Source organism: Taurulus bubalis (assembly GCF_910589615.1).
Source record: "Taurulus bubalis genome assembly, chromosome: 20".
Lineage (NCBI taxonomy): Eukaryota > Metazoa > Chordata > Actinopteri > Perciformes > Cottidae > Taurulus > Taurulus bubalis.
This window is the reverse complement of record NC_136608.1, coordinates 12,758,647-12,783,026: the sequence shown is the minus strand read 5'-3', so window position 1 is coordinate 12,783,026 and position 24,380 is coordinate 12,758,647. Positions and strand designations below refer to the sequence as shown.

The following is a 24,380-nucleotide window of genomic DNA, read 5'->3' as shown; positions in this document are numbered from 1 at the left end:
CACACACACACACACACACACACACACACACACACACGATGAATTATAATGCTCCGTACATGAGGCACTAGAAGCAAAATATGTAGGTTAATGTTTGGAAGGCCAGTATTTGTTGACTCAATTTCTCAGATGGAGGACTATATATTCTAATGAGCCTGCATGAGAAACATGGCGGCGAGCCAAATATGAATGACTTGTTAAGTCATGTTTCCTGATCCAGGCAGCCATCAAACTGCTGACTTGGTGTGTCTTTATTTCAGAGTATATGGGTTGGGTGGCCCTCCATATACCCACATGTATGTGCACAAACAGGTTCTCCACGATGTGTCCCTTTTAATGCATAAAATGGTGAACTGAGAGAATGCCACATGTACTAATCACTGCAGTTTTCCACATGAAAATAAATCAGATGAAACTGCGTTTGTGAAGACAACAAGCAAGACTCAATCTCCACAAACAAACCTGCTTGAAACTCAAGAGGTCGGGGAGTTCCCAGGAACGTGTTTTTCTCAGGCAGTCGTTACCCCCTCCAGGCGATATCGCTCGCTCCAAACCAACCGATTTTCAGGTTACCAGAAGGAAAACCATTTCTAATCCAATACCTCAAACTAACCACTTTCGTTTATGGAGCTTGGTTGGCAAAAAAAAAAAAAAAGGATTACAGAGGACTGTTCAATTGTGTGGCCACAAATTGGTCATCCCCTTTTCTTTTGCACAAATATAGCGATCTGTAGCGTAGTTTAAAAAAAAAAAACACTCGCCAAAGAGACTGTATAGGCCCAATCTGCAATGCCTCAACTAGTCGACTCTCCCTCTAGCGTGGCTCCACTTTGTGGTAAGGCAGGTGTGTTTGGATGTAAACTTCCTGGTGCGACTTGAAAGTCAGATATTATAGAGCAGTCGTGCATTTATTTCCTCCAGAAGTCGACATTCAGTGACGTCTCAAAATAACTCCCAGGAGAGCACGCAGAAGACTACGTGATGGCGGGCCGACGACTGTTTACACTCGATCGAGGGAGATAAATCCTGCCCTGGACAGCCTCACATTTGAATAGCGGATCGAGCTGAGGAGAAAGAGAGAGGAGAGGGCACAGAGGCCACACACACACAGCTATACCTCATGTTTACTTATGAGCTTGAAGCCTGAGCGCAAACAAATGACTATGGATGTATGCAGGGTTGAGGTTTGACTTACTAATGAGCTGTTTGAGGAGCTATTTTTAATGAGAATCTAAAAATAGAGAACAAAGGGAAAAATACAAATAAACCATAAGCATCCACAAGGCAAAATAGCAGATGAAATATGAAGAAAGGGACCAGACAAACATGCAAACGGGGAAAAAAGCACACAATCGACGAGGGTCGTCTTGTGACGAGAATCCAATCTGTCACGCTGAACTGAGGAGTTTCATTGGCTATGAATCTTTTAGGAGGCCGCCAGCGCCGCAGGCGAAGGTTAATGCCACAGAGAGAGGCCGCTCGGCTTCTCTTCCACGAAGGCATGACTGAAACGTCTCTACAACGTCTGTTCAACTTTCACTTCAGGGTTTTGTTGCCAGACAGCAACAGAAGAATAAAAACAATTAGAAGCAGCATCAATCATGCAACAGTTTGCCATCAAGCAGAAAACACAGCTGCTGTGATCATTGCTTAGTCGGCGTTTTACAGCATATGGCGTGATGATAAATGTGATATTAGTAGTCAACACTGTGTGGTCCCACCCACAGCACTACCTGATTGGCAACACGACACAAGTTGTAGTTGTCTGTGCCAGAGCTACGTAAGGCAGCAGATATTGCCAAAAAAAACAAAAACATCTCAGTCCTCTACGCTGAAGTTACAGAAGCCCCCAGTGTTTCTGCTGGTTTATAAGAATGCAGCACAGTGGGGACACAAACATTTCACACACCAGACATATACAACGTGGACAGTACGATATTCAACCCACGTTGGACACGTCTGCAGCGTGGTTCATACACTTCACTGATGAAACCAGAGGATTGTACACGTACACTCAGCTTCAAGATCAGAGAAAGTTTTTGTATTCTCTCTCCCTCTCTCTGTTTCTTTTCAAGAAAAGGTCTAAAGTGCAGTAAAATCTCCTTTGCAACATATCATTAAAAAGGCATTCAAACTAAGTTTGCGTTATTCAAAATTTGTATACTAGGATTTTCATTTTTACTGCAAATATTTCCTCATCTACACATGCCAATAATTGATATTGACCTTAAAAAATAAACATTCTACCCATCGTCACCAGATCCCCTGAGGAAAACATGGAGGATATGACATGCTCTGTCTGCACTGCACGGAAGTTCTTGTAAAAATGTGTTCTCCTTCGATACATTGCAGATCTGACAAGCTGCTTGTGTTTGTGTCACCTCTTCTCACTTTCTGAGAAGGAACCGGAAAGCAAAAGCAGATTTGTCGGTAATCTGCAAAGCGGTTTAAATACAGCACCCTAAAAAAGGTAAAGGCCGAATATTTTTGTTGTTTTTCCAATCTTTGAACCTTCAAATCGTCACAGATAATAATCAGCGTGATAAGAAAAGCACACAAAAAAAGAAAGGGGGGCTGATTGGACCAACGTGTGAAGGTCAGAGATCAGAGTCAACACAAATTAAAGTGTAGAGTTCCTGCTCTTTGCCTTGACCTTCCATCCTGATCATGACAGGCATCTTCAATGAATTTATTGCAGTCAGACGCTATCAGTGTAAGGGCAGAAAGCACGATGTATAACACAGAGCTGCGTAACAGTGGCCCTACTCTCTTGGAAGAAGAAAATCAAACAACCAAGATGTGTTATTTAGTATCAGTCTGTCTGCAGCCCTGTGCGCACGTCTCACCCGGAAAGTTTGTTTGAAGGCGAGTTTCCAACAACATGCCGGGCATTCTGGAGCAATAACCACAGATGACCTAATTATCGAGGTGAGGTTAACGCCCACAAATCAGCAAAGTCATCACGAAAACATCTGCAGTACTAGGAGAGGAAAACACAGCAAAGGTTAACAGGAGTCAAACGAGAATCAAAAGAACGTCCGATGATCCACGATGACATCCTCTCGTGAGAAAGGCAGGAAGTGATGTCGATCTCGTCTGTTTATTGTTGGACAGGTCTGACGGCAGCCGGGCTGACGCAGAGCACAAGATGTCACCAACTCAAAAGAAAAAGCGAATAACTTGAAAAGGAGTCACTGAGAGGCGAAATTCGGCGGATAATAGTGAGGTGTATCCTCACTGTGTGGCGCATTGTAAATAATAAGGACTGAGAAGGAGGTTAAAATGCCGACATTCGGCTTTAAATTAATGGTTTACATCAGAGTATTGGCAAGAATCTGGCGATACGATTACGTATGATGATACAGGGGCTAACGTTTCAATATATTGCAATTTATAGTATAGTATGAAGAAAACCCCACCATATGCATAAAATAAGTAAAGAACATTTTTTTTACGGCAATCAGAATAATAGCACTACTGTAGCCCTTTAAGCCCTAACCCTAATAACCCTAACCCTATTTATTGTTTGAGTTGTGTTTAGAGGTTGTACATCGGGATTATATATTATTGTAGCCCTGATTTTTATGTTTAATTTGATACCAAACATGTTTGTTTTTTGGGGGGGAGGGATTTATACCATGATTTTTTCTTGATTTTCCTGATATAAAAGGGTCCCCCGATTGGGGGACGCCAGGGCTTAACAAAAGGCCCATACACTGAGAGGGTGCACATCTTTTCTAATTAAATAAAGTATTTGTAAGTTAAACTATTAACCCAAAACCCAAACAGTGTTTTTGAGAATCAATAAAGTATCACAAAACATGAACATTGCGATATATATACAGTATATATATTTTTTACAGCCCTAGAAAAACTAGGGGTGTAAAAAAAAATACATTGCACCCAAATGGTACACAAGTTTGTCAAGTTAACACACAATTAAATCAAATGTGTTAAGTGATTAAACGGATCAAGCTTTAGTATTTGCCGCCCCGGACACTTGGTCTCTTCCCTGCTGGTGCTGGAATGGAAACGGCCCATCGTCGCCCTGACACTCTGTTTGCACTGGACTGTCTCCGTGTCCACAAAGAGGGAGCGCCAACAGGATTGACGACTTGCCGCTGGTTCGGGTTGTATTTGTGTTCATTCACCCACTCGGTTAGCGGACGCTTAATTACGAATTCGGACACTTGTAAACGATCAGTTTGCGTCATTGCTTAAAAAAGGTGTGAGGAGGCTTTGAGCTCTGAGGAGCAGATGGGGAGGAGTTGTGTGCTTTTCGGGTTTTTTAAACTCTGGACGTTACATTTTTTTTTCCAATGTTCGAGAAAACTACATAGTTTATATTTATTTTGAAATTAGATGGACACACAATCTCACTTGCAAACCTGCTCAATAAGTAAAATACTCTCTCTAGACTCTATACTCTCTTTAGAATCTGCTACGTTTTATAGCATTTAAAAAACATGATTTTAACATAGATTTTCCATTTCTGGTATTTCAGATTTTTATATAGCAAAACAAGATATTTCGGACAGAAACTTATTCTAGCATAGTCTGACAACTATTAGTAGATTGTACTAAGTTTTTATTACAAATCACATCTTCACATCCTCCCTACGGAGGTTGGTCCTTTAATTTGGCTTTTCTAAACGCAACAGGAGAGACGTGCTGGTCAAACAGGTTATCCGTCAGGTATTTCTCACCACAGGCTGGAAAGGAGCCGCGTTGACAGAATATATTACCCTCAGACATCCCAGTCAATTTAATGGTTGTCAGGTTTTCACCATATAAATGATGTTATACTGTTTAAAGTGCAGGTGGTGTCTCCGGAACTTGCTGCCTTGTGCTGGTATTTAATCCAACAATGTAAAAGTACATTTACATGTAAATTCAATGTCCAATGCTCAATACTTTTTTTGTGATACTGTTCTATGTGCTTTAAAAACTATACATTGTATAAATAAAGGGTTTCCCCTCAATAATTGTTTAGTAGGGTTGGATGCAACGTCAAGTAAATAAAAGCACACCTGCGTTTTTTTCTGTTCTCCCAGACATTATGACTTTAATTAATTGCCAGAAAGCTACGACGTGATCAATCAATTACCGATGTCTCCTCATTTAATGATCAATTTAGATAACCAGATGACGATCTAAACAGGACCCTCCTTCATTAAACATACAGTCTCTGGCAATTCTCCCTTTACTGCATTACTTTACATTAGATTAAAAAAAAACTTGAATGCATCTTTTCATTACTTTCTGGAACACCGAATACAGCTTTTAAAAAAGCCTCTTTTCTTTGGTTTCCTAGTTCACAACAAACACTGTGAGCCGCCTCGTACCTTTGCCCTTGTATGGGGGGGTAAGGTGGGGGGAAGGGCAATAAAGCTGCAATAAAACAGAAGGAAATGAGTGTACATGTACTACACACACACACACACTTGTATTATACAACAGAGCCTCAAAACAAAAGTGCCACGAGTGATTTGCCAGCAACAGAGAGAGCTGGAATGATCAAACGAGGCATTTTGTTGGTGCTGCGGTCGGTATGGGATCACTCCCCCCAGTGTTGTGTGTCAAGTGGCACACAACACCGGTAAACACAACACATGCACACGTACATGCACAAACACAAAGACAGTGGAGCTTCAAGGTAAGAGGTATAGGCCCAAAGCAGGGTTCAGGCTCCTTTGTTGGGAAGAAAGGCTGAGAGATCAAGGCTCCGTGCGTTTGGCCGTTCAGGTCCACGTATTCATTCCAGCTGAATTCCTGGGCTGCTTTCGGCGAGCTGGGTTTTCAATACAGGGTCTTTCTGTGGTAAAATCCTGTCCATGTATCTAATATTCAGTCAAATCAAATCAATCCGCTGGTGTTGAAAATATTTTCTCTTGGGGTCGGAATTACCACATAAATCTTCATATGTCTCGCTCTAATAAATCCTCGTTGTTTTCGTTCAACTCGAGCGCCAACAGCACCGTTGCCGTTTAGTGGTGAAATATTTTTCTTGCAGTTTAGTTTGTGAAAATTTAAGTGTTGTCCCCTGCAGGGTAAGAAGTAAGAAGTGAAGCAAAAACACTGGCGAGACTCAAAACCCTCATCCTGTCCAGCCACCAGTCCGTCACTCTCCCTCCTTAGCCGACAGGAGGAAAGAGATGTTTTATTCATCCTTCCTCAGGAGCAGGTTTTGGTTACACGTGTATAAAAATCCGCTTGTCAGATTACAGCGATGCTCATCAGGAGAAAAGCGTTTGAGCGGGATCCAGGGTGACATAACACCGAGGCAGTGCGTGAAACCTGTTAACCGCAGACAGAATCAGTCTGTTGGTGTGCATTCACTCATACAAATATAACTGAGGCTTATTGTCCCTCATGCGATAAAACGGCAGAGTGAGCAGAGGACTGTTGCTGCGTCAGATGGCCACTGGGTTTTGAATTATATACAATATAACTCCACATGTGTTGCACGTAAAGTGATAATTGTCACATAATTGGTCAGATTTCGACTGAAACTATGGAAAGACGCATCTCAAGGCTTCGTATTCGGTCATCGGACAACATTAAAGCGAGTGAGGTTCGAAATTTCCACCACTTATATACTGAAAATGTAATTCATTTATCCTCTTTCCATTGAAATATATCAGAATTGAATTATATATATCGTCTAAACTGATAATAAACGTACTCTATATGTGTGTGCATGTGAACATAGTCAGTGTACAGATGGTAATATTGATCTTTTTTTTTCCTCTCTATAATTTCACTTTTTGCATGAACGTTATTAATTAAGTACTTTGAATTTTTTCACTTCCAAAATAGACTTTGTCATGTGGTTATTTAATATAGATATATTTATTGACCTTGCAAAAAAACATGCTACATCTTGACATGCAATCATGTGTCAGTGTATTATTATCGAGATATGCAATTACCTCTATCGTGATGGAAGATTTTGGACATATCGTCCGGCTATATTTAAAAATCTCTTCATAATTAAAAAACAGGCAGCTACTCTCTCATTTGTCGCTCACGTCATTCGCAAGAATAAGATTCTTTAATCTTTATTTATTTTTTCTTAAAGTTACAAAGTCTGGCCTTGGAAGATCCTCGTTATGAATCTCAGTGAAAAACAGGCGAACCTGTCCCAGAATCTAAAATAGAACAGAGTGGGAAAGCGGAGACTTGGGTCTCAAAGTAATTCTGCTTTAATGAACACAAACAGACGGGCTCCCAAACGCCTTATCATGCAGAGTGGCCTGATTAGGGCTGACTCACGAAATTCCCCGCAGACGTCGGCAAACACACAGGAATGTCCGACAAATGGGTTCCACATCACAGACGCACAAAATCCCAACAGACACACACACTGACCCGCTCCTCTGATCCGCAACTCTCTTGCTCAACACCCCCTGCTGTTTGCGTGTCTGCGTGCTGTCAAACTAGCAAGACGGCAGCAAAAATAGAGAAAGTTCCCCCAACAACCACACATTTCCTGAAAACTGGAAGCGTGAAAGCGATTATCGCTCCTCTCGGCATGCCTCCCATAAACTCCCAGGATTAAGAATCCCAAACGGTAAATGTCTATAAACTGCATGTCAGTCACCACACAACACACCCCCAGGATCGCGTTAATGTTCTCAGCGTGAACGCTGGTAATGAGAGAGGGAAACATGCGAGGAAGGGAATAACAGCAGGCGCTCTGAAAACAAAATGTGGAAATTAACTTAAACAAAAGGAGTGACATTTTTGGAGTTTGACGTGACCTATCAAAGCAAAACAACGGGCTGACCCTGGGGTCAGACCACGACGGGGCTAATCACTCCGACATTGGTTTGGGGTTGGATTGGGTTAAATATTTGCACAGGGTTAAGAAGCACTCTGAGTTCAACCAGTTTATTCAGTGCAGAATGATGCAAATTCCAGAGGATCAATCAGAAATGATTGATTGTCAAAGGGGTTTACTTTAGAATTTCAAGTTGACATCACCGCCAAACTTGTATGAGCGGGATATGTACACACCGAGCAGTTAAAGATTAGCCACACAGGCAGCAGTCGTGTCTCTCAGGCGGTAGCAGAGAAGGTGAGTCATGTCTCACACAAACAGAGTCCTGACGCTGCAGGGAAAACAGTCTCAGGGCTCGTCCATACTGACAGGCAGTGCAGGTTTTGCATGACTGTGCATTCTTGTGCATGCTGTGCAGGGGGTACATTGTTTCTTCAGGAATAATCTACTTGTCTGTTCCGCATAGCTCCTGAGCAGCCATAACTTCAGAGCAGTGACCTGGATTCTTTAAAAAAAAAAAAAAAAAAAGGGACTTTAAACTTTGTGTGCAAATACCAGACAAAACTCCAAAAGCAAACAGAAAAGGAAATTTGCTATAATCTGACTTTGAATGCATCGCATACTATTGTGATACCAAGGCAAGTAGCATTCAGAGCAGCCTTTTGTCTGAAGTGTGTCAAAGTTGATGTTAAAACTTTGTACAAACTTTTACAACAATGTAGTGCTGAACCCTAAGAACAGAGGAAGTGTTAACTCATCGGGAGTGCGAACAAACAACTGAATGTAAATCACTGTGTGCTTCATTTACAGGATGCAACAATAAAAAGAAGGAACAGGTTTACTGGTGAATCCTTTCTTATGACAACATATAGATATATATCTATACATGTATCTGACCTTCTGTGGCTGAGGAGTTGGTGGGCCAACCGTCATATTTCCTTCTCCCAGCCCCCTTCCGCTCTAATCCAGTGATCCGATGCCATCTGACAGCATAATGGACCCCTCACCTAGTCAGGGGTCACTTTTAATGGGAGATGAAGTTTACGAAACATTCTACCAAACTGAACAAAACCACGCGCCACGGCCCATTACAAGGGTGCTGCGTGTTTTACGAGGTGCTGAGAGGCCCCTCTACAGGAAAAAGGCCCGAGCTGGAAACAACTTCATCTCGGAAGCAGAGAACACTTCCTCCTTCTTTCCCCTCTTTGGAATTCCCTTAAATTCCACAAAGCAGCTCAGACGGGACTTTTATTTCCATCAGTTACACCGCTCCCCCGTTTGAAATATTTCCAGTGACAGTGGCCCTCATAAACAATCCAGAGTTCACTCCAGTAAGTAGACCAAACTAAATTGTTCTTCTTGGGTGCTTCTGGCTTTGGGGAAACAGTTTGAGAAGTGCTTTAATTAAAGAGTTTAGCTTTTCTGTTGTCCAACGAGTGAAAGACAACACCCTGCCTAAATAGCTCTTTGCTTACCTAAGTCCATGATAAAACCCCTGTGGTATTTACTGTGATGATGTGACCTTGTTTGGAGAGGCTTTTAAACAGCAAGTGAAACAAGCTCCACCACATGAAAATTAACATTCTTGCCTTCTTTTGCATAGCTGTGAATCAAGGGCCTTTTTATAATTCAGTAAACAAACAACTGTGAGGATTTTCGGAGTGCAGCGAGTCACAGGATTCATTATGCGGGATGCCAAAGGTGTCAAAGCTCATTTAATAAAACATTTTAAAAGGAGCATTAAGAATGCACACCGTCAGTTCGTTGTGTGTGGAACACAACGCCTAAAAGAAGCTGCTCAAGCAGAAAAGAGGAATCTACTTTAACATATGGACAAAAGAGCAAATATGTTGCTGATCTATTGTATATTCAGACAGTATTTTTTTGGAGCTTCAAACGCAGCAGCAGCAGTCAGTGGAACGACACCAAAATAAAAATCTCACAAATCCGTGGGAGGCAACAAAAACACACACATCAGTGCTCATTTTATTAAACCAGTGTCAAAACACACAGTCTCTGCAACTGCACAGAATCCACTGTTTCACAAACTCCCAGCATGCCTCCCTCCCTTCAAAACACACAACTTCACCCTCCACTGAACTTCACCACCGAATAAAATGGAGCAGAAACACATTTGTGCACAAACAAGGCAAGGCGCATTCGCCGATTCATGTCAGCGACCGCCGAGAGAGCGGATGAAAGAGTAGACGCCAATATTCACCGATGCGTACGGCCTCATTTGATATGAGACACGTTGCCCGACACACACTTTGCATACTCTGAAATAGGGGGACTTCAATGTAAAATGTCCAAATTAAAATGTAACTTTTCATTTGACATGTGAATGATTTCACAACAATCAAAGTATTTTTTTTAATGAAAATGTTGGCTTTAAATTTCACTTGAATTGAGTTAAACTGAAGTATAAACTTGGCAAAAACTATTTTTCCCCCCTTTTTATGACTCCCTGAAGCAGCTTTTAGGTTGTTAAGGTCATCATTTTTCACGCTTTGACAGTAACACATCGTATATCGACTTGTTTTTAATGGTTGCACAATATCATAAAATGTACTGAATCATATTCTATACACATCATTTTGAAAACCGTTCTCCAAAACAGTCGAGTTATCTGGCTTCTTTAGAGACGTCGGGATCTCGAGCTAGAACCTAAGATAAAGGTCAGTGGGTTTAAGCAGAGTTTGGCAGTGGGTCAGCGGCGTTTGAGAGCTTGAGATATGTTTGTATAACATTAAACTTATTAACAAAGGGTCAGGTTGAACAAGGACCCCTCTTGTCTGCCATGTCCGCCTATCACAAGAGTGTTAGCTGCCTGAGCGCTCGGCACAGTATCGCATGTTAAACCTATTCACCTCTTCGGTGACGAAGCAGACAAATAGCTGTGAGAGGCTCCACGCTCCCCGGCAGCAGCAGCAGCAGCAACACATCCAGCCGTCCACATGAAACACAAGTTCACACTCCCTATTGTGTGTCCGACCGCAGCCTCATAACTCACTGAGCTAGTAAAAAAAGAAGCCGCACAATGAGCCATCAGACCGCGTACGCCGTCCTGTGGGAAAACGTGCTGACATCACAACCCGAAACATTTTCAGATGCTTAACCTCTCCAACACACACACTTAGTCATTTCCACATTCCTCTGTTGCGTAAGCATGTCGCGAGCAGGGTCAAAGGTCAGCATCAACAACAATGCCCTCCGTTTGGAGGCGGCGGGCAGGGTGAGAGAAAGGAGACACCTTCCTGGAGCGCCGGGAGTCGGTATTGATTGATGCCGTGCAGAACTGTCCTTTCTCCGGGAAAGCAGGGAGCTTTTATCAGCCCATTATGGCCTCAACAGGCAGAAGATTGGGTTCCCCTGATGCTCTGAAACCCCGCTCAACGGCTATTATGCTGCACAGAGCGAGTGGGGAGATTATCCCAGGCATCTCTTTTCACACCTGTCCGCTCATGTTCACATCACAAAGGGGGCTTGTGTGAGGGGAGGCCTCATTTGCATAGTTTGGTCCTCTTCATATGCAACAAGAGGAGAAAGGGAAACGTCAGATAAAAAGGAATAAATATCTGAGGTGATTTCCAAAAGCTTGCAGAATGCTGTGCTCCCAAACAATAAGACATTCTTAGCTGACTAACACTGTTTTTTACATTTTTGTGACTAGTTTGTTGATTAGTTGATCGACAGAGCTGGAAAATGTAGTTGCTCCACAAAGAGTTACGCAAAAGTACCACTTTAAATGTTGGATTTACCAAAGATGTGCTCAAATGTTTATTGGAAACAAGTCATTCAGCATAAAGAACGATTAATCGACTAAAGAAATCTTAGTCAACTGAAACCAAAGCGACCGACTAGTCGACTGCTCCACTATGAGCGGGCAGCCCTACAACATTATTTTTAAAACATCAATTAAGTCATTTATCAGGCAGAAAGCAACAGATTTACCCGTTATCACGCAAATAGTTTAGCACTGCAACTAAGAATTATTCTTATTGTTGATTAATCTGCAGATTATTGTCTTGATTAATCGTTTTGATATATAAAATGTCAGAAAAGAGGGAAAAATGTCCATCACAACGTTGTCAAATTGCTTGCTTGGCTCACGAAAAGTCAAAAACCCAATGACAATGGATCTGTCTCACTCTTTCTGTTCCTCATGTTCTCTGTTTTACCGACTATCACACAACTCAAACTGATCAAACCTGCTCACATGGCAGTTCATTACCGATCAGACATGTTTATACTCATCCATCCGAGTGTACCAACAGCTATCTTATTTGAGTTCCCCATCAGAACTCGGTGAATGTTTCACATGGCACTCCAATATCCCGTAGCCGAGATACTCGTGGACGTGTTTAAGTACTCTCTGTATCTCGTAGATAAGGAGCAAGACTCCGGGACATTTTTGCAAACTCAGACTGAGACCACAGGCCTCTGGTTGGGATCAGAGACTTCCAGTTCTTCCTCTCTTGCACAAATCAGCCAACCACTTCATCAGATTACCCCCTCCCCCCACCAAATAACAGTCTGCTCGCCCACTTTACTACATAATCAGCTGCCCATGGGCTCGATCTAACATATCTGGCACAGCCCAGAGTGCTGAAGCCCAGCATTACGGGCTGGCTCGGGACCAGTTCTCAAACGGCTCCGCTCGGCACTGCTGAGCACCTAATAACAGGATGTGGAGCGCCAACTGCAAAAACTGGTCAAACTCCAAGTTGTAAGAGAAGGCGATACGGGAAGCAGGGTGGTTATGGAGCAACACCACCATCACCTTAATGAAAAAACATTTATTCCAACTATTTTTTTTAGAGTGTACATAATCACAGGACAGGCCCGGGAGGGCTTGTTGGCGGCCAACGCTTCATATCAGAGTTCCTGCATGTGTCCGAACTACAGGAATTAGGCAATAACGCCCCAAGACCTACTCCCAATACACACACACACACACACACATATACATATATATATATATATATACACACACAGACACACACACACCTCCACCAGTTCACAACCCCTCCCTCAATTTAGTCTGAGAGCCGCTTACATTTCTCTCGCCACAGAGGTTCGATTAAACCAGACACGTGCATGGGAGGAATTTGGAAACTTTTGGAAAGCTTTTCTTTGATTTAATTCATAGATGGATGTCCGACGCGCACGCAGAATCCAAGGTATAAATAACTTAAATAAAAAATGTTCCAACCTGGTCCCGAGACATGAAGTACTAAGATAGCAAGGAAAAGAAGAAAGAAAGAAAAAACACAATCCAAATTAGTATGGCAGGATAAACTAACCCCGGAATTGACATTCATATCAAATATAGGACAAAAATGCAACAATAACCCCAAGAAGCCCCTCTGTATGGAGACAACTTGATATTTAACAAAAATTGGCTTCTTGATATTTTATTTACTTCGATTTATGTGCACGTCACCGGATAAAAGACACATTAATCATTGGTGAGGCGCTACTTTTTATAGCTTTACTTCTTTGCTTCTTTTCTCTCTTTAATATCGTTGTAAAATGAGAACATTTAGGTTTTGGTGTTTTGCAAAACAATATAATTAACTTGAATACATCATAATGGGCTCTGGAAATGTGTGTGACAATATATGCACTAAACAACCAAAGTATTAATCAAAAAGTGATTCATAGATGATGAAAATAGTTTATTTTGTCTAACTGCATAAATGGTCCACTCAGTACACACTTCATAAACTCTTGACTTTTTTTTTTAATGACCTACATTGAAGGGATTGTATCAAAACATATGTGTCGAGGTTAAGTTGAGGTTGTTTTTAAATATTGATATGGCACCAGTAAAACTCACGACCAGCCATCTCAATGAAACATGAGGTGTTCTGACTTTACATGCAGCAAAGACAGAAAACACACCTGATCACAACAAGGACCCTCATATCATCCCACAGCAAGCTGACTCAAAATCAAATCAACTTCCCATTGGAGAAAAGGTGCTTACCCATCAGGAGGGGGATTCCCTTTCCATATACATACACATATATATATATATATATATATATATATATATATATATATATATATATATATATATATATATATATATATATGTATTGTGTTAAAGCAGGCCTGACTCACCTCATTGGATGGTATGCTGACAACACCTGTGGATCTCCTCTTTTCTCTCAGCTTCCTCTTCTCGATCTGCCCTTTCCCCTTCCTCGCGCTGGGACCAGTGCTATTCTTCTCCTTGACCTTACTGGGTGACGGGCTCCCCTTGTCGCTGTCGTTGCAAGCCATGGGGCCGGAGTCCGGGGATTCACACTGAGGCTGCTCCGTCTGAGGCGTGGCCTTCTTCGGGCTGCTCCCCGGCGGGGTGACGGCTGTGGGCGACGCAGGGTGGGCAGGCTGGTGCGTCTCCTCCTCGGGTCTCTTTAAAGCCGTGCCGGAGGAGGACCGAGCCACCGCGTGGGAGGGAGGGAGGCAGTTCCCAGCGGAGGCGCTCCGGTCCGGGCTGCCGTTATTGGTGAGCTCGGGGTGGCGGTTACTGGTGTTGTTGTTTGGGTTGCTGGCACCCAAAGGCGCGCCAGTGGCCGCGGCTATGTCCCCCAACATTTTGATCCGCATTTTCTCCCGTTTCGCCTTCCACTCCTCCAAGAAGTCCGTCGTAGCGTTTGGCTTAAATCCGCCCGTTGCCATTATCCTCCCTGCCCCCCTTTTTTGTTTGATAAATTGGGTGAACAATTCACGTTAAAGTTGAGGTTGAAGTTTCGGCTTTTGTCCTTAATGGCACCGCATTCCTCACGTGATTAACCCGAGTGCTGTTGACAGGTAGGAAGGGAAATAAAAGTCACGAAACACTTTAAAACTGTGTGTGCGTTTTTTTTTATTCATGGTGCTTTTGCAAAAACAATGAGACTTTTAAAAGTACACGTCGTGACACTTCGCGTGTCTAGCAGCATCTTCATAAAGTTTGCTGCGAGCTTAAATGCGAAAACGTTGCAGCTCTGGTAATCTTTTCTCGACTAAAAGTGCTTATAAAAGTGTTTAAAAGTTGCCCAGAAGTGTAACGCCGGATAGAAACTCACCTGTGGAGCGGTTTCAGGCGCTGGACTGCTCTCCTCGTTCCGACCAGGTGTGCCCGCGGTCCTCTCAGATGAATGGCGCTTGTCTCGAGCGCTGTGAAACCGCTGCGCTCGGCGCTCTGCCCTCTGGCGCACCGGGTGAATCCGACGACACCCGAACGCTTCCGACTGAAGCCGAAGCGACTGGGAGCTCAGCCCGGAAATACAGTCACTTTTAATGGTGCTTTAATATTCCCACAGGGGCTTGTGCTTTACTTTTTAAAGGCGTTTACGGTATTTTATAGCGATTCTTGTGTTATTTCCATAAATATTATCATGCTTTATTGTTATCATTATAAGTTGCTATAAAGTTTCACTATATTTATATTCACTATATTATAAGTAGTATTGTTTTATTATTTTTATCAGAATGTAATCTAATAGCATGTACAAGAGATGTTGAAAATAAATAGTTGATATAAATAAAATAATATTTTAGTTTAAGAATGTAATAACTGTCATTATTGTTATACATTAATAATTAGATGTAGAGTGTGGGATGGCCAGAGAAAGCCATGTCAGCACATCCTTTTTGTTGGCATTTTGAATAATATTTGTACTTACCTTAGTGTTTTATTCTCCTAATGATTTTTTAAATGTGCTGCTTTTGGGTAAAGCACTTCATGCACCGTAAAAATAAAAGTGCAACTACAAATAAAATATAAGATTATTAATATTACTGAGTGTCAAAATGAGGTATACTGTTGACGTTGTATAGACTCAACGATTAACTGAGTGGAATATCATGGAGCACATGGATCATATTAATCCTTAAGAAAATGTTCTGAACAAAACATTTCAGCAGGAAGTTTATTTAGTTTTACACAGACAGGTGTGTGTTTATAAAAGACTCTGTACACCAGCAGCGCAATGCAAGAGATCTCTCGTCTTCAACAGGCTTGTGATAATCGCACAGTTAGACTGCAACTTTTCTGCAGACGAGCAACCGTCTCCCACGCAGATTCAGACCGACTCCCTGAGGCTCCGGGTGACTCGTCCAACCAGCTCTGATCCGAGGAGAACCTCCTTGTTCATCTCACGCTGATGGATACACACTTCATTCCGGCTGAAGGGAAGGTTGATAGTAGGATTGACAGGTGTGTTGCTTGCTCTTGTGAAGCTTTATAGGCGATGAGTAATGTGAATAGAGAAACTGAAAGGTAGAAATCTCCTCCACACCTCGATACTTTATCTTCACAGGCCTTAAAGACAGCAATGCGGCTCCTTTGTGTCCACACGCAGCTCTTTGTGAGACATTTTTTGTCCAGGCTTTTAAAATGTCCTTATGTGTAACACACATAATAATACAGGTCATTTTTACAGCAATTTTAAAAAGGAGGGTCACCAAATGACTACATATGAGAGAAAATAACAATCAGAGAGAAATAAAACAACACAGACACACAAAACCAATAAATACTTTAAGATGAGTTTACAGTGCTACTTTTATCTAAAACACACATATGAACACATAACAAATGCTTATATATTAGAGACACAATAAAAAGTAAATTAAAAGCAAACTGGAGGAGGGAGGTAGAGATGGTTTTAGCAAGTTGAATCCTTATTATTATCATTATTATATCTATGTATTTGTTTTCTTTTTGGTTGTATTACTGCTAACAGTTTTACGTTTTTTTATTTGCAATTCGCTCCATTCTAATATGTTTTATTTGTTCTTCTTGGTTCCTATAGTGGAAGAAGTATGCAGCTCTACTGCTACACAAGACTACTCCAAGTCCAAGTAAGAGTATGTATTACTTGCAAAATGTACTTGAAGCATCAAAATTAAAAGTACAGATATTCAGAAAAATTTGCCCCTCTGATTGCAGTACAATTATATTTTATATTATTGGATTATGTTTCCTGAGGCACCAATGTGTAAATAACGTTTTAACGTTGTAGTTTAAAAGCTCATCATACATTTTGTATGTAAATATTTGAACTGTAACAACAGCAAGTACCATTAAATGCAAAAATACTCAAGTAAAGTTCCTCAAATTTGTATTTAAACTGTATAAATCAGCTAGTTTTTAAATATGTTAAAATGTGTTTTTTGTGTGCAGTACCTTGTATTTTGAAACATGCCACATAATACAAATAAAGATGAGTGTTTACACTGAATGTTCTCTGAGGACATGAAGGACCCTCACAGTATAATTCAATAAAAAGTGAGCAAACTCCATCTGCTGAGGAAGACCGATTGAAAAGCTCCCAAACAGAATCGATCTCTGTTTCTAAAAGAAACCAGCAGCTCTCCTGCGTAATGATCCCAGCTTGGGGGGAACATAATGAATCTAACAATCTGCAAGTCATCGCTGCGTGCGTGCACGATGCAAAGCTCCATTGTGACAACTCTGCGCTGCATTCCAGTGATATTCAATCCCCCGAGCTTTTCTATTCATTACCTCACCGAACGAGCAGGTTCTAAAGTCTGCTATGTAGGTGCTCACTGTCAGAAACCTCATTTAATGTGACGATAATGGCACTTTAAGTGAACTGTGCTGAATGGTAAGAGCCTCTGAGTGCTGGGTTTGTGTGCTCCCGAGGGTGCACTGACTTTCAGGCAGGGTCATCATAGATAGGGCCGATAAAAGAGCCACGGGTCCACATCCCCACGCCGGTGAATGGGAGACGAGGCCTTCGGGCCATTATCTCTGCAAGTGCCAACCCCGTTGAGCGGATAATGAGGAAACACTTGGGTGGAGCAAAGGGAGGGAGTGAGGCGCCTTTTTCCTAAAAATAACCCCTGATCTGTGGACTCGGGTCACAGTGCTGCGTGTTTAGCATATTTCTGTCTGCTCTTGAGGAGGAAAATGGAGAACGAGGGGGCGCGGAGGGTTGGTCGCTGACTCGTTTCCCTCTTGTGCCGACACAAACTTAACCTTATCCCATTCCAGTAACGTATTCCCAACGTAAGCGTGCTCAGACTCCACGTTAAGTGTTTTATTCAAACTCGTTGCGTGCACACATTTTCCTTTTATTCGACAGTAATGTTTCAGGCAAAAGCCATCAAGGAGCTTACTCCCCCGTGAAGTTGTTTATCCAAGTATTTAAGAATTTTTTCTCCAGAGCCTCCCGAGCAACGTATGAATCCTGCAAAGGATGAAAGAGAGAGCGAGAGACATGGGAGTCAAGTTTATAGCCGCGTTGGTCGATCAGCCGGTGAAGGTCGTGAAGGTCAATGACATGATGATCTGTCATCATCAGAGGAACAGACTGGATAAGAGTTCTACATGTTATACTTTCAATTGAACCCCTTTATCATTGTGAAGAAGGATGATTAGTGAGATTGAGATGTGCTGGTTGGTGCTAGCTGCATAGCTTCCTGTTTACTGGAAGGAGACTGAGCTCAATTCCAAAAATGTCAAACCTTTTTTCTCAACTTTTTATTTATAAGGATGCAGAGCATGAAATGTAATGACAATCCATTGAATAGATGTTTATTTTAGCATGGCTAAAAGCATGGCTGTTTATTTCAGTCGCGCTAAGTGCAGGTGGGAATGCAATAACATGGTTAGTAAAACACTTTAATAATAATAATAATCATACATCCGATTTATAAAACGCTTTTCAAAGTTCTCAAAGATGCTTTTCATACTTTAAATAAAGAGAATTACCAGAAAAACTCTTGAAAACATGCAGAAAAAAATAAGAATAAAATGAAAGACAATATGATGTACAAATGCAATTCCATTTTTTTTATAAAAGGGCTTAAACATGCATGGTTAAAACCCAGCAGGTGAACACACACTTGCTCTCATCACTGCCTAGCAGCTGTCTAGTGTAACCAAAGTGCATTTCTGTGTTCTCCAACTCCTCTAATCACCTTTTTCAGTCACTTTTGTCTCAATAATTAAACTCAGCTTCAGAACTTCATAAAAACTATCGTGGCAGAGTTTTAACTCTTCGTCTTTGCTTCAGATTGTCTCCACTTAAAGACCTAATTCTGAATCTTTGTGACCAGATACATTTAAGCAAACAAACTGAAAAACAGCAAAAACTATTTTTTGTTGTTGTTATTATCTCCATTAAAATTCCTGCAGACGGGTCATGGCGGTTGGTCATCAGTACCCCGCTGCGTCCGATACCGGCACCCTTCAGCACCCGGCAGGCTTTCTTTTGACTCCAATGGAAACCCAAACCCCGTCACTATTAGACGTGAGAGCAAAGGACGCAAAAATAATGAGTGAAGTTGCTGTGAAGTCGGAAAATGTATTTCATCCCATGACGAATATAAAACTGGCGCCCGAGGGCCACAGCTTGAGGCTTGGGGCCACTGACTCGGCGTCTGTATTTGACGCCCTGGGACTGTGACGTACATCTAGATCACATATTTTACCTCCGAGACTACACAACTCGCTGCGGCCCTCTGTGGGACAATGAGCTCGGCTGAGTCGCTTCATAATAATAACCATAAGTGTCACTATAAACTCCCACAGCTCACAGTGACAGTTGTCCCTGAAAGAGGGTTTTGCTCATCCAGTCTTGGGGAGGCTTGTTTGGCCGGACGCTGCACTTGATGGGAGAGAATGAGCGGAGGAGGAGGAGGAGGAACGAGTGATGGCAGTTGCCAAGATCTAATTCCTTCTTTGTGGATTATTTCCATCCTAGAAAAGCACAGCACGTCGTCTCACGGTGGAGCTGCTGTCAGCAATCATGAGTTTTTTTTACAGGTCTCTGCAGCTCCTGCTGACACATATTAATGGTCACATTTCTATGACACTTAAAGGGCCACAGCTGTGCTTTTACAGGTTCTATACGCACATTCTTCACATTTCTGCTGATGATGATGAGGAGGACACGTGGAAGTAGCTGCAGATGACGGCCGACTGAGCACCATCTATCATCGACAGGTGTACAGTCATGACAAAAAAAGAGTAGCATAAAGATCCCATTTGCATACAGTCAAACATACTCACACACATTTTTCCAAAGGAAATTGTATTTGTTCCTTTATCCAGTTAAAGTAACTCTTAATGAAGTGTTTTCTCCAAAATGGCCTCAACTTATGTGTCCATCCTGCGTTCACACATTTCATTCCAAGAAAATAGGGTTTTGACTTACATGTATTGTTCTCTGCTCAAAGGGGGATTGTACATTGCATTTCATACACAATAAATCTAATTATGGATCCTAAAAGGTTTGGAGATCCACTTTTAACAAAATGTTCCACAGACCTTTAACATTCTCTTGACCAGGAGGCCTGGTGATGTCCTCTTTGCCCTTGAGCCAACAAAACACCACAAGAAGGCATTCAATCAAACCATTTGTTACCAACGACATGCCACTTTTTTTTAAAGCCACAAATCTGTCTAAAAGTGTTTTTTTGTATTTTATTTTTCCGACGGTCGAGGAAGCACGTCCATACCACGGCAAACACAAAGCAGACTCCGCACCGACGTGCTGAGGCAGTGGAAAAATAGAGAGGCCAGACACTTTAGCATGACTCTGAGCAATTAGAGCAGATCCCGGCGCTTATCCTCTGCAGGAAGAGCAAGTCACAGCCAGTGAGCCGACGTGGAGCAGAGCTGGAGCCCAAAGTAAAGTTGGTTTCATTATCAGCGTCGTGTAATGCACATGAAGGGGAATCGGTCTCATTCTGAGGTGGAAGTTGCAGCAAACGCTCTCACACTCTTTGCCCTCTGGGATCCCAAGTGGAGATTAATGAGTGTGAGTGCTGTGAATCTGTAGGTTTAAGACTCAGTGTCTAATTTATGTGGATTAGAGTGTTTCAGTATCCAGTGGTGTGGCCAAGAGAAGTCCCTCCACTATATTACAACAATGTAAGGTCCACCTGACTGAGTCTGCAAAGCTGTGCACCACCTACTGGTATGATGGTGCATCTACAGTGGAGAGGCTCTCTGCTGCTCCGGCTCAATATTGACCTAAGTAAGCCCTTTGAGCAAACAATCACCAGTTATTATTCATATTGTGATATTGAGACAGGATTGGTAGTAAATAGCAGTCAACTCCTCTTGAATTTAAATGTAATTAATGGCATTAAATAGGACAGAATCTGCTTGTTGAGCTGCAAAATCATAGCTACAAGCACTCAGAAATAGTTATAATGCCCAATAATCATAAAGCGCTTAATACTTCATTATTCCCCCCCATATTATTTCTGTATAGAGTAATTTATATTCCCACCATAACCCATTAAAACTGATTATAATACATTATAAGTGTAAATATACTGTTGACATCATTTTCAAAGGCATGTATGACTGGTGATGAGATTATAATGACATTCAAGGGGTCAGTTCACACAAATAAAAAATAGTGTTTATTTTACGCTGGTCTCATCATGCAGTCGGTTTAATTTTATACGCTGAGATTCTTGAGCTATCTGCCTCTGTCCCAATAACATGGAGGTAAATAAAAATATATCAACAATGAATTAGTGTCCTTTAACTCTTAATAATCCAAAAACATCACTGTAGACACAACTACTTCCATCAAAGAAACAAATCACAATGAGGTTCGATGTTACGAGAATATTATTGTTTTATGAAAATATTTTGTTGGTAATTGATGTGGATGCATTTTCTTTCTCAAAATGACAATATGAGAGCTGCGTTGTATTTGGTCATATGGAAGAATCTCTGACGTTCTTATTTTCTCATTTTATTTAACATTTATCAAACCACAAAAGCTTCCGGAGGGAAGAGTCCTGGCCAAGAGGGGAAGCAATAACAAGTCTCAAGACATTTGCTCTAAAATATCCCACAAAAAAGGATAAAATCCTGAATAAATGGTCTGATACCGTGTAAACGATGTCATCCTCGAAATAACAATCCAAGACTAATCCAAAACAATAGAGACGTCAAACTAAACAAAAATAGAGTGAACGGACCCTTTGGAGCCATTTATATGAATTAAATGACATCAGTGTAGATGAGGTTATGATAATAAAAGCACATGTAAATAATCAGACGGGGGAACTTTACAATGTACAAGTTTATTTTTAATGAACTCTTCAGTGGTTGGTAGTCACAGCACAGCTTGCATGTATTAAGCCACACACCTATTTTACAAGATGACGGGAAAAGAAATAAAATAAAGAAAAAAACAAACAAAAAAAGGTCTAAACCAGAGTAGATAGTCATCAGTCCATCTACAACTTCTTTTACTAAAACATCCTTAAAAAGGCCACTGAAATGCATAAAATGTTTTCAGATGCATGGAATATTTGATGGTGGTGATTTGCTTCAACCTGACATAAAGACTCCTCACATGGCATTGACAGTGCATGTAGACATTTGTAAAAAGGACTGGGTTAGCGATACCTAAGATATTCTTTTTCTTTTTTTGTGACAACACCTTGGCTATAATAGTACAGCTTTAAAAAAAAAAAAAGGAAATAAATTTAACAGCACTCTTCCAAGTTACTGAACACAACGAAAGTGAAATGTAGTGAAGCGATTATTTTCTTTATCTCACAATTAAGTGAACACGTATTTTAAACTGGAGAAGAAGAAGAAAACGTCCCGTGTAGGAGAGACAGGCTCCAACTGTACTGTATCCAATGTCTTTAGACTATAAAAGAAAAATAATTAAAAACACACCTTTTTGTCCTCTGGAATTTGTATACTTTTAATAGTAACAGACGGGAACCATAAATGCATGCCATGTGCTGGTCTCAAACAAATACATACAGGTATATACAGCATCACTCAGTACCTGCTAAAACAAAGTGAGAAATACAGAGTATAAACTGACTACACTACAAACTTAAAAAAAAAAAAAAAAAAAAAATGAAAAAAGAGGAAGGTGAGCGATGAAAGCGGTGGAAGAGTGAAAAATCCTACATGTGATGGACTCATTAAAGCATTAAAAAAAAAGAAGAAAAAAAAATGCATATTGCACATACAGTGAAAGCTTAAATTCCACCAGGTCCGCCTCGTTTCGCTAAAGCGAGATTAAAAAAAAAAAAATTCCCTCTTGGAGGAAGACACAGAGGGGGGTGTGGTGTGTGTGTGTGTGTGTGTGTGTGTTTGGTGTGTGTGTTTGGGGGTAAATGGAGAAATTAGGGGCCACAAGGATCTGATATCAGGGTACAAGTGGCACTTTGAGGGAGAGGGAGGAAACTGCACAGCACACAACACTAACACAGGGAGCAGAAACACACAAAAGAAAAAAAAGAGCGAGATTGTGGCACAAATAAAATCAGGTGTTGGATAATATCTGTTCTTCAGTGATAGCCGAGAGAGAGAAGAGAAGAGATCGCTGCAAGTGTTTTTTTTCGTTTTCTCTTTATGTACAACTAAGGCTTATTGGTTAAATAGTTTTCAGGCTTCCCCGCCCACAATGCTTTTACATGCTGATCACACAACCCTTTCTCCTTTTGCTCTGTAAACTCAGTGGTTCTATCGGGACAGCAGCCACACAGTCTAGTGGGTAATAGTCGAGGAGGTGGATGGATGGATGGATGGATGCTGCGGTGGAGGAGCAAATGGGAGATAAAGAGCTGAGAGGAGATAAAAGAAAAAAAATGTCTTGTCTCTGATGTCTGTTGCAATTAATATCTAAATGTGCAATTCCATTAGTCACTGCCATGGGGGACTAGGGTGGGTGCAGAAGACGGGCGGGAAGGCGGGGTGGGGTGTTTCTACTTGGAAAGCTTGCTAATGACTCGGATGAGCGCTCCGTTCTCGTCCTTTAGTCTCTGGTTGTCTGCTTTCAAGTCTGGGAGCATCTGAAAGGGAATAAAAAAAAGGAAACGAGGGAAGGGTGGAGGAGACACAGAAGTGAGAGAGTGAGAGAGAAAGAGAGAGAGAGAGAGAGAGAGGGCTTAGACAAGTCTCGACAGATATATGGAGTCGTTACACCAGTCAGGCCAGTTTCACAAACTGTTAATTGCAGCCTTGCAATATTGGGAGTCACACAGCAGCTCTCATGTTTAGTTTTTCTTCTTTTATAAAAAAATAAAAATAAAAAACACACTTCGTTGTTCCAAGTCAAAAAAAGAGAGCAGAGTAAAAGCGGGCACACCACAGGCCAAGAGATCTGGAGGAAGCCATGCACAATCTGAACGGCTGCTCACCGGCAGCCACAAAAATACACGGCAGAGAGAAAGAAGAGTTGCTTCTGGATCATCGTTTAGGATCGCAGAGCCCAGCCGGTGTCGGAGCAACTCTGCTTGATTTGTTTGTACGAATAAGAAACTAATGCGGTCAGAAATACCGTTAAGTTACAGGTGGCTTCTATTACAGACCCACAATGCACTATTGTGCAGTTGTGACGCTACACTGGATGTTGTTTCAGCTTCAGAGGCGCCAAAACAGAGCCAACCCTAATAGAATTCAACACGCTTACACTTTGGTACAAAATAAAGCTGATATCTCCCTTCATGAAAACTGTACGGGAGTGGATTTATACATATAAAACTGACCCGTTTACATCAGATTAAGGCATAAAGTTATTAATTCAAGAGCAGAAGGCATATTGAGGTAATGCTCCAAGACAACGTCCTCTGTTTG

At 41.5% G+C, this 24,380-nt stretch overlaps 2 protein-coding genes across 2 annotated transcripts in view; both read right to left on the bottom strand.

Moving 5' to 3' along the window:
* Window positions 1-14,921, bottom strand: part of pawr (PRKC, apoptosis, WT1, regulator) — a 55,964-nt gene extending 41,043 nt beyond the window's left edge. The window contains exons 1-2 of the mRNA XM_079235816.1: window positions 14,863-14,921; window positions 13,913-14,595 (exon numbers count right to left, since the gene is read on the bottom strand). Of these exons, the coding sequence (XP_079091942.1) occupies window positions 13,913-14,473 (561 nt within the window). The 5' untranslated portion in view covers window positions 14,474-14,595; window positions 14,863-14,921. The remainder of the gene's footprint in view (window positions 1-13,912; window positions 14,596-14,862) is intronic.
* Window positions 14,922-21,846: 6,925 nt separating this feature from the next.
* The window catches only part of ppp1r12a (protein phosphatase 1, regulatory subunit 12A), a gene marked incomplete at its 5' end in the record, with an annotated part of 48,204 nt that continues 45,670 nt past the window's right edge, over window positions 21,847-24,380 (bottom strand). Inside the window, one exon of the mRNA XM_079235799.1 lies at window positions 21,847-23,596. Coding sequence (XP_079091925.1) covers window positions 23,510-23,596 — 87 coding nt within the window. The 3' untranslated portion in view covers window positions 21,847-23,509. The remainder of the gene's footprint in view (window positions 23,597-24,380) is intronic.